The following is an 11,123-nucleotide window of genomic DNA, read 5'->3' on the forward strand; positions in this document are numbered from 1 at the left end:
TAACAGAATTTGCAACCAATCCAATAAGGACCGGCTAGCAGTACAACATAATCAAACTAAACATTGAAACCTAGTAAAAAAAATACAAAGGTTTCCTCTTTCCAGTCATGTCTGACTCTATGGGTATCCCACCAGAATGTTGGGAAATGGTACCTATTTATCTACTCACATTTGCACCTTTTCAAAATAGGAGCTGGGGCAAGAATGGGAACCCACCCCATCTTGCAGCGCTCGGGTCTGGAACCTGGGCTGTCCGCTTTCCAGCTGACAAGCTCAGCGCCTTTAACTGCTGAGGCCTCATGTCTCCGATAACACTAGAATAAAATATAATTAATGTGACAATAAAAAGAACATTAAAGTGAAGTCTAAAAAGCTGCAATAACTAGAGTGATAAAAAGACAAGATGCAAACTTATACAAATTTAGTGGATCAGATTGTTAAATCTAAAATAGTTGTAATATTTTCTTCTTGTTTTATGATAGATAACATTAGGAAATATCTATTAACAGATAATAGATAATTATATATTAATTATCTGTTAACAACAGTCCTCTTTGCATTCTATAGCAATGTATCAGAATTTGAAAATATTTAAAGAAATATTTAACTTTTTTTCTTGTTTTGGGAGTGGAAAGCCTTTTGGGAAGAAAATTCCTTCAACTTGTAAAAACTCCCCAAATCTTTGAAAGCCTAATACAGGAAGTCCTCAACTTACAACCATTTGTTTAGTGATTATTTGAACTTACGACGACACTGGAAAAAGTGACTTGTGACCAGTTTTCACTTAATGACTGTTGCAGCATTCCCATGGCCATGTGTTCATGACCTGCCTAGAGCCTTATGATCTTCAAGATGAAGAAACATGAACTTAAAACATTTGATTTAAACCAGCTTTGTTGCCAGAATACAGAGTTGTCTTACTTAGATATTAAGCCTTCTGACAGGATACATTGATTTGAAACTCATTATGTTTCTTTTAATTTACAGAATTAAAACCAGAACAGGTGAAGAACATGTCTGCTAGTGAGGTATGTGCTTTGCTAACTTAAAACAATTCAGTCATTTTTTAATCTTTTGTATTTTTATTGTTTTCAGAGCACAACTGAAAGTTCAAAATCTTAAATATTATTTGGATACCCTTTTTTGAGAGCAGATCACATGTATTCAATTTACAAATGTACTAAGTTGTCAAGCTGTTAATATCAAAAAAATCCAATACTACTAAAAGGCAACCAAATACCTCACAAATATGTCACAGAAAAAATTCCTCTTAAGTAGATATTTACTAACCATAATTTTATATTTGAGAACACAAATGCAACTAAAAATATGCAACACTTCATAAAGACTAGACACATAGCCACTTATATAGCACTGCGTGTAAAAATTACCATGTTGAACTCCCTTTCCTATTATGGCATTGTGTTAGTAGATTCTCTGTCCTCTAAATTTTCAGAGATGTAAAGAATGTAAAGACTGAAATAGGGAGCAGAGAGATCAGAATATGTTGTTGGCTTAAGCACTTTGTGTTTTAAGTCATGTTAGTAAATTAGAAATGGCCTGAAATTATTTGCTGAATTAGATTCACATACTTTAGCGCCATCTAGTGGAATCAACATAGTAATATTTATCCAAGTTGAATTACTTTTGCTCTCAATGCTAGTAGTCCCATGCTAATAATTTTTGAAAAAATAAGTTTAATAAACAAACTTTAAATCCAATAACATGTGAGACCCAAGGCAGCTTATTTTTTTCTTTCCTTTTAGATGAGAAACATTCGGCTGTCGGATTTCAACGAGTCTTTGAAGAAAATAAAATGCAGCCTTAGCCCTCAAACCCTAGAAGCTTACATTCGCTGGAACAAAGCCTTTGGAGACACTACAGTTTGATCAACAACTTTATCAAAGAGGGGAGAATGTTGTCAGCAAGGGACAGCTGATTCAAACTAATGCTGAATGTTTACAAGATATCAGCAGTATCTGCACTAAAAGGCAAGACTGATTTTTAATAGTTGATGATGAGTTCCCTTAACTTTAATAGCCAACAAATTTTGAGAGCACAGTAAAATGGGGAAGAGAATTCTACCAAATGAATGATAGGAAAAATGTACTTTGTGTCCTTTTTTTGTATTTTCTAAAGGTTGCTCATGATATTTACTTTGGTTCTGTTTTTCTTAATCACTAAGCCTTGTTTTCAGTTTCTTGTGTATTGATAATGTGCCAAATTAAACATAAATCCATATGCATAAGAATATTATTTTGAAAGGTCCACAATATAAAGCATCTATGTAATCTGTTCTGTTTGTGAAGTTCCACACTTAATATAGTAATACAACAAATTGGTATACCAAATGGCTTAAAGCTGTCCATTTCTTTCTGCAGGAGTTTTTCAGATTTATAAATATCCATAGTAAGATCTTGTTTTTGTATTATAGTCAAAATGTGAAATAGTATTAATTTAAATCAATGACAGAGTTTCTCTTCAGTGCTAGTTTTTGTGTCCACAATGACCAAAAGCCAGGGAATTTTCCATTCTGGTGATTTTTCTAAGATATGCAAGTGATCATAGCTGTAATTACTTGTATAATTGGTCTTTTATATCTACTCTGTGCTTCAGTTTATAGTTATACAACCATTTTTTAAAATTTTTATTAAATGACTTGTAATATAATGGGCATTTAATATTAAAGGAACAGATGGATTTACTTCTCTGTCTAATATGATTGGTGTTTACAAAAGGAATAATTTATTCAATTATATGTTTGCTATAATAGGGTATGAAGTAGATATGTGAATGAAAGACTTAATTCATTTGTTTAAATTTAATAATTGTGCAAAAGGATAGAAAAACAGGGATAGAAGAGTAAGAGTAACATTTCTGTTAAAATATTATCATTGGTTTTTGAAAAGTACTTTTAAACTTGAAGCAGGATTTTATGAACTTTATTTAAATTTTATTTGACAATACATAGTATTTGCAAATCAACAATACTCCTAATCTTAAACTAAGATTTTCACATTTTATAGACATCTCTTCAGTTGCTTATTGAAGAAATTATGCTTTATGTGCAAAAGCAAATCTAAAAAATAAGACATTATTCTGTTTAGCTGTTATTACATTTTGTATAAGTTATTAAACCATCACAGCTTTATTTAAATATAATAAAAGTATATTACTTGGTTCTTACAACCTGATTGAATAGGGCAAGTATTTTAATATCTGAAACTAATAGTAAATTAATTGTGATTTATCTTTGAGAATTTGGAAATCTAGGTTTCATAGTATTGTGGATACTCTTTAATATACTTCTCTCTTTTCCTCAAGTTTTCTTTGTTTACATGTAAAGTATATGTGTGGGGGGATATGTACACATGCATGTCTCCAATTTCAACAAATATTTGTAAGATATACCTACTATGGAATAAATTTAAAGCCTCCTTTCCTGTTTTATCTTTGAAATATTTTCAAGGCCATATTGATGCATCTGAATACAGAAATAATGCATAGTATAAACATTCTTGCTAAAGCCGTTTGTTATACAATGGAGTTTCCCCAACATTTCCAGCTTTGCAGACCGACAGGGGAGGAGAGGGGATGGTTCCACACGAGTGCCTGGCAAGCATGCACGTGCAGCTCCATTTGCGCAGGTGGCGGGCATGTGTGCTTGCGCAAGTGGGGAATGTGCATGCCCACGCTCGCCCACCACTTCCACAGCCTGGTTCTAAAGAGCCTACAGCCCAGCAGTGGGGGACCCCTGCAGGAAAAGACATTTGTGAAAGACTGATGACACTAGCTACTCCTACTGTACATTTCATCTCTTCATACTGGTACAGTATACAATAAAGAAATCATACAGTCTTATTTAAAGCTGTATTAGATTTAACCCTTGAACAAATTATACTTGTCTACAGCTGCCTGATCATATAACTCTTTATTCTAAAATTGGATAATCTAATCCAAGGATATTGAACATTTTTATTTTTAAAATAAAAATAAAATTGCCAAAAAACCCAATTAGGAATATCAGAATTGCCATTTTAAATGTACAAATACATCAGACTTCAAAAAAATTACTGTCTATGGAGATTCTCAATCATCCAGGTCAGGGTTGTCCCAAAGGTGCTTTTTTGAAAAGGCAACTTAACTTTTTTTTTTCTTTGAAAATGTTTCACTTCTCATCCAAGGCTTTAAGTAAAGGCTGCAGTAATCTGCCTTATTTTAATTTAAGGGCTAAAACATTTTTTAATTATGCTTGCAATCAAAGCCTGATTAATTAAAGCAAAAATTTTCTCAGGCAAGAATTATTGTTATGCTGTTTGAATCAGAATTACTAGAAGATTTAGATATATAAAAACAGAATTAAAACTGCCAAGTCATTTTGTTTAATTTCTTTTTAAGCAAGTGCTTTCGGATGCTTGAACAGATTCTACAGATCCTAATATATTCTCTGTATTGTAGCTTATTTCATAAGAACTCAAATGGTTGAATTTTTAGCTTCATGTATATTATCTTTGGTAAAGGCAATGCTACTTTTCCTATTAAGCATTTTTTGGGAGGGGGAACATCTGAAATCTCAGTTATGTATAAGTATTTAGCAAATTTTGAAATATGGTGGGATATTGTTTGCTTTTATGCAATAAATGTTGCTTTAAGATAAAGACAACACTTAATATCTTTTCATTCAAGCCATAATCCAGTACTGATTGTAAGCATGTCCTTATTTCAGTTCTCTTTAATAGAAAGATGTGTGAGAAACATAGTTTATATTTGTCTCATACCATTTTAATAATACTTCTGTTTTCTAGGAAAATAGTGTACTAGACTCCTCCAGTTTTTTTAATGTGCTAGCATTAATAAGAATCTGATGAAGGCTCCAAATTCATTCCAAGATGGATGTAGGATTTATTTGTTCATTGAATAGCATAAACTGTTGCCATGGATGTACTCAGTTATCAAGCAACCACTGTAGTTTAACTGATGTTTGTTTACCTTATCATCTGGGCTCTTATGTAATGCTTCTTGGATGTCTAGTGAACAGATATCCTAGACAATTTAAAATAACATTTGTAAGATTATGGAATAAATTTAAAGTTTCCTTTAATTATGCTATTTATAAGGGGGGAAAGCACTCCTACCCATACATCTAACTTCCTGAAAGACCTAACAGGCCTTTGTTACCTTTTCTGTAAAGAATGTTCTTCTCAATTAGTTATCTCATTTAATAAAAAGCTGACATGTAAATATGTTTTTAATTTTAAATCAAAGGTGCTACTAAAATTAGGATTTTTACTGAACAGATTTTCAGCTATGAAGAGACAACTTTGAATTCATTTTGAAAAAATTCTCATATTCTAGCTGTTGGTATTAGCTATCACAATATGAAATATTAGGAAAACAGAATGTGTATAAATATGAAAAATGTTCATGTAGAATTAGATTGACAAACTTATTTGTTGAAGTTTGTCTTCATACTCAGTTTTATTCCATGTTGAGTTCTTGACTCATGACTTGCCTACAGTATTACTTTTTGCTGCTGATAATGAGTTTGTTGTGGGATATTTCAATTTGCTAGCTCTGAAATAAGACTAGAAATCTAACTATTGAAATTCTAATTTATTGTGTTGAAACAGACCTTTTCATTTCCTCCATTGTTAGATTCTAAATAAAAATGTGGAAACAGTAATTTGACTATTCAATATTTTATTTAAGTAAGTTAAAACAGATTGTGAGATGTATGCTTACATTTATGTTTTTTTATTATACTCAAAACAACTATAAAAGACAACATACTTCCATTTTGATACCTTAATTATCCTATAAACTAAGCCACAAAGTAATTTTCACAATATATTTTTGCATGGCTATTACGTGGCGTTTCAAAATATTAGTCACTACTTCTGTAACTAAACTAAAAAAAACCCAACTAGGAAGGCATACTATAGAGTTAGCATGCGAATAAAAACATTTTTTAAAAAGCAACTGGTATTGCCATGACTTTCGGAAAAAGATGTTTTCAACTGGTTTTCTTTGCTGGTTGGGCATTTTTATTTGGATAGCATCAGACAGAGAATACTACAGTCATGGCCGAAATTGTTGGCACCCCAGAAATTTTTCCAGAAAATCAAGTATTTCTCACAGAAAAGTATTGCAGGAACACATGTTTTGCTATACACAGGTTTATTCCCTTTGTGTGTATTGGAACACAACAAAAAAAGGGAGGAAAAGAAGCAAATTGGACATAATGTCAAACAAAACTCCAAAAATGGGCTGGACAAAATTATTGGCAACCTTTCAAAATTGTGGATAAACAAGTTTGTTTCAAGCATGTGATGCTCCTTTAAGCTCACCTGGGGCAAGTAACAGGTATGGGCAATATAAAAATCACACCTGAAAGCAGATAAAAAGGAGAGAAGTTCACTTAGTGTTTGCATTGTGTGTCTGTGTGTGCCACACTAAGCATGGACAACAGAAAGAGAAGAAGAGAACTGTCTGAGGACTTGAGAACCAAAATTGTGGACAAATATCAACAATCTCAAGGTTACAAGTCCATCTCCAGAGATCTAGATTTGCCTTTGTCCACAGTGCGCAACATTATCAAGAAGTTTGCAACCCATGGCACTGTAGCTAATCTCCCTGGTCGTGGACGGAAGAGAAAAATTGATGAAAGGTTGCAACGTAGGATAGTCCGGATGATGGATAAGCAGCCCCAAACAAGTTCCAAAGGAATGCAAGCCGTCCTGCAGTCTCAGGGAGAATCAGTGTCAGCGCGAACTATCTGTCGACATTTAAATGAAATGAAACGCTATGGCAGGAGACCCAGGAGGACCCCACTGCTGACAAAGAGACATAAAAAAGCAAGATTACAGTTTGCCAAAATGTACTTGAGTAAGCCAAAATCCTTCTGGGAAAATGTCTTGTGGACAGATGAGAGCAAGATAGAGCTTTTTGGTAAAGCACATCATTCTACTGTTTACCTAAAACGAAATGAGGCCTACAAAGAAAACACAGTACCTACAGTGAAATATGGTGGAGGTTCAATGATGTTTTGGGGTTGTTTTGCTGCCTCTGGCACTGGGTGCCTTGAATGTCTGCAAGGCATCATGAAATCTGAGGATTACCAAAGGATTTTGGGTCGCACTGTAGAGCCCAGTGTCAGAAAGCTGGGTTTGCGTCCGAGATCTTGGGTCTTCCAGCAGGACAATGACCCCAAACATATGTTAAAAAGCACCCAGAAATGGATGGCAAGAAAGCGCTGGAGAGTTCTGAAGTGGCCAGCAATGAGTCCAGATCTGAATCTCATTGAACACCTGTGGAGAGATCTTAAAGTTGCTGTTGGGAAAAGGCGCCCTTCCAATAAGAGAGAGCTGGAGCAGTTTGCAAAGGAAGAGTGGTCCAAAATTCCGGGTGAGAGGTTTAAGAAGCTTATTGATGGTTATAGGAAGCGACTGATTTCAGTTATTTTTTCCAAAGGGTGTGCAACCAAATATTAAGTTAAGGGTGCCAATACTTTTGTCCAGCCCATTTTTGGAGTTTTGTTTGACTTTATGTCCAATTTGCTTTTTTTCCTCCCTTTTTTTGTTGTGTTCCAATACACACAAAGGGAATAAACCTGTGTATAGCAAAACATGTGTTCCTGCAATACTTTTTTGTGAGAAATACTTGATTTTCTGGAAAAATTTCTGGGGTGCCAACAATTTCGGCCATGACTGTATATAAAAATGAAAGTAAACCATCCTGCTTTTAAGAACTAGGAAAAACCAGGTATTAAATATGTTTGGAAATAAGTCTTACTGTAGGACAGATTACATTAGCATCATGCACAAACAGTATTCTCAGTCCGGTTATACAAAACAAAAATGAAATGGTACACTTTAAAATGTGCCTTGAATACTTTTCAAAGGCTTGCAAAATAGAGGTGTTTTCATGCAAAGGGTTCCTAGCATGACTAATCAGAAGGCATTTAAGTCTACATTTTGTTAATCTGATGCACAATCTCGCATCATATTGAATCATAGGGCTGGAAGGGACCTTGGAAATCTAGGCTAATCCCTTACCCAAGTCTTTATACCTTACCAGACAAATGGTTGTCCAGTGTTTTCTTAAAAAAACCCAGGAGGCAAGCTGTTCCATTGATCAATCGTTCTCGCTGTCAGGAAATTTCTTATTTTCCCGATTGTATGCTTAACGTTGTTCCAGCATGTTAGATTAATATGCGGTCAGCTGCTTTGTGGCTTGCACCCAAGACGGTCATTTTCACCTTGTATGTTATGTTATGTACTCCAAGTTTGGCCTTGGAGTACAAAATGAAGCAGGGCACAGGCTGATAGAATTTTGTCAAGAGAATACGATGGTCATAGCAAACACTCTTTTCCAACAACCCAAGAGACGGCTCTACACATGGACATCACCAGACGGTCAACACAGAAATCAGATTGACTATATGCTCTGCAGCCAAAGATGGAGAAGCTCTATACAGTCAGTAAAAACAAGACCAGGAGCTGACTGTGGCTCAGACCATGAGCTTCTTGTTGCAAAGTTTAGGCTTAAATTAAAGAAAGTAGGGAAAAGTGCTAGGCCAGTCAGGTATGAATTAAATCATATCCCTGTTCAATATACAGTAGAGGTGACAAATAGATTTAAGGAATTAGATCTGATAGACAGAGTGCCTGAAGAACTATGGACAGAGGTTCACAACATTGTACAACAGGTAGCAACCAAAACCATCCCAAAGAAAAAGAAATGCAAGAAAGCAAAATGGCTGTCTGAGGAAGCTTTGCAAATAGCTAAGGAAAGGAGGGAAGCGAAAGGCAAGGGAGAAAAAGAAAGATATGCCCAATTAAATGCAGAATTCCAAAGAATAGCTAGAAGAGATAAGAATGCCTTCTTAAATGAACAATGCAAAGAAATAGAAAAAAACAATAGAATAGGGAGGACCAGAGATCTTTTCAAGAAAATTGGAGAGATGAAGGGAACGTTTCATGCAAAAATGGGCATGATAAAGGACCAAAATGGCAGGGACCTAACAGAGGCAGAAGAGATTAAGAAGAGGTGGCAAAATTACACAGAAGAACTATACAAGAATGAGCTTAATGTCCCTGATAATCACAATGAGGTGGTCACTGACCTCGAGCCAGACATCCTAGAATGTGAAGTGAAGTGGGCCTTAGAAAAGCTGAGCAACAACAAAGCCAGTGGAGGTGACAGTATTCCAGCTGAGCTATTCAAAATCTTAAAAGACGATGCAGTAAAAGTGCTACACTCAATTTGCCAGCAAATTTGGAAAACTCAACAGTGGCCACAGGATTGGAAAAGATCAGTTTACATTCCAGTTCCAAAGAAAGGCAGTGCCAAAGAATGTTCAAACTATCGCACCATTGCACCCATTTCTCATGCTAGTAAAGTTATGCTTAAAATTCTACAAGCTAGATTCCAGCAGTATGTGGATCGAGAACTACCAGAAGTACAGGCAGGATTTCGAAGAGGCAGAGGAACTAGAGATCAAATTGCTAACATACGCTGGATCATGGAGAAAGCTAGAGAGTTCCAGAAAAACATCTACTTCTGCTTCATTGACTATGCTAAAGCCTTTGATTGTGTGGATCATAACAAACTCTGGCAAGTCCTTAAAGAGATGGGCATACCAGACCATCTTATTTGTCTCTTGAGAAACCTATATGCAGGCCAAGAAGCAACATTGAGAACTGGACACGGAACCACTGATTGGTTCAAAATTGGGAAAGGAGTCCGGCAAGGCTGTATACTGTCGCCTTGCCTATTTATCTTATATGCGGAGCACATCATGAGAAAGGCAGGGCTAGATGAATCAAAAGTTGGAATTAAGATTGCCGGAAGAAACATCAACAACCTAAGATATGCAGATGATACCACTCTAATGGCAGAAAGTGAAGAGGAACTAAAGAGCCTCTTGTTGCGAGTGAAGAAGGAGAGTGCAAAAGTTGGGTTGAAACTAAACATTAAGAAAACCAAGATCATGGCATCCGTCCCTCTCAATTCCTGGCAAATAGATGGGGAAGAAATGGAGGTAGTGACAGATTTTATTTTCCTGGGCTCCAAGATCACTGCAGATGGGGACTGTAGCCAAGAAATTAAAAGACGCTTGCTCCTGGGGAGGAAAGCCATGGCAAATCTAGACAGCACACTAAAAAGCAGAGACATCACCCTGTCAACAAAAGTGCGTATAGTCAAGGCTATGGTCTTCCCAGTTGCAATGTATGGCAGTGAAAGCTGGACCATAAGAAAGGCTGAGCGCCAAAGAATTGAAGCCTTTGAACTATGGTGCTGGAGAAGACTCCTGCGAGTCCCTTGGACTGCAAGGCGATCAAACCGGTCAGTCCTAGAGGAGATCAACCCTGACTGCTCTTTAGAAGGCCAGATCCTGAAGCTAAAACTCAAATACTTTGGCCATCTAATGAGAAGGAAGGACTCACTGGAGAAGAGCCTAATGCTGGGAAAGATTGAGGGCAATAGAAGAAGGGGACGACAGAGAATGAGGTGGCTGGATGGAGTCACTGAAGCAATAGGTGTGAGCCTAAATGGACTCCAGAAGATGGTAGAGGACAGGAAGGCCTGGAGGAATATTGTCCATAGGGTCGCGATGGGTTGGACACGACTTCGCAACTAACAACAACAACAAATGTTATGACTGCAGCTTCTTAAAAGGTGCGAGCCAGATCTGTGACAGACTGCACCCTGTCTTTAATGGGAAGAAGAGCTGATTCCTCCATCGGTGTCCCCTAATTATGCTGAACTACAGTTGCTTAGAATTCCCAGGGAGCTGACTGGAAATTATCAGACTGAAGTCCAACACGTATGGAGCGGGCTGTGGGTTTTGTTCAGGAATTCTGAAGAGTCCTGAATCGGGCGGGTAACTATGCCCCTTTTATGACTTGTGGACTTCAATTCCCAGAATTCCTGAGCCAGCCACGCTGGCTCAGGAATTCTGGGAGTAGAAGTCCACAAGTCATAAAGGGGCCATAGTTCCCCGCGTCTGATTTAGATGGCAATTATGCTCACAGCTCTAATCTTTCTATCGTTGCTACAAGACATTATCACTGTTACTGGACAGTATCCCGAAATAATGAGTTTGTCCCCATCGAGAGATG

The 11,123-nt window shown here is 36.5% G+C and overlaps 2 protein-coding genes across 3 annotated transcripts in view; one reads left to right on the forward strand and one right to left on the reverse strand.

Annotated features, from left to right (window-relative positions):
* The window catches only part of DPY30 (dpy-30 histone methyltransferase complex regulatory subunit), a 50,077-nt gene extending 49,763 nt beyond the window's left edge, over positions 1–314 (reverse strand). The window contains exon 1 of the mRNA XM_081313582.1: positions 170–314. Within this exon, the coding sequence (XP_081169708.1) occupies positions 170–221 (52 nt within the window). The 5' untranslated portion in view covers positions 222–314. The remainder of the gene's footprint in view (positions 1–169) is intronic.
* The window catches only part of SPAST (spastin), a 49,654-nt gene extending 43,985 nt beyond the window's left edge, over positions 1–5,669 (forward strand). For both annotated transcript variants that reach the window (XM_081313574.1, XM_081313575.1), the window contains 2 exons: positions 988–1,028; positions 1,767–5,669. In XM_081313574.1, the coding sequence (XP_081169700.1) occupies positions 988–1,028; positions 1,767–1,889 (164 nt within the window). In that variant the 3' untranslated portion in view covers positions 1,890–5,669. The remainder of the gene's footprint in view (positions 1–987; positions 1,029–1,766) is intronic.
* Positions 5,670–11,123: the final 5,454 nt, after the last annotated feature.

The sequence above is a fragment of the Vipera berus genome (genome assembly GCF_964194415.1).
Source record: "Vipera berus genome assembly, chromosome: 1".
In the NCBI taxonomy this organism is placed as follows: domain Eukaryota; kingdom Metazoa; phylum Chordata; class Lepidosauria; order Squamata; family Viperidae; genus Vipera; species Vipera berus.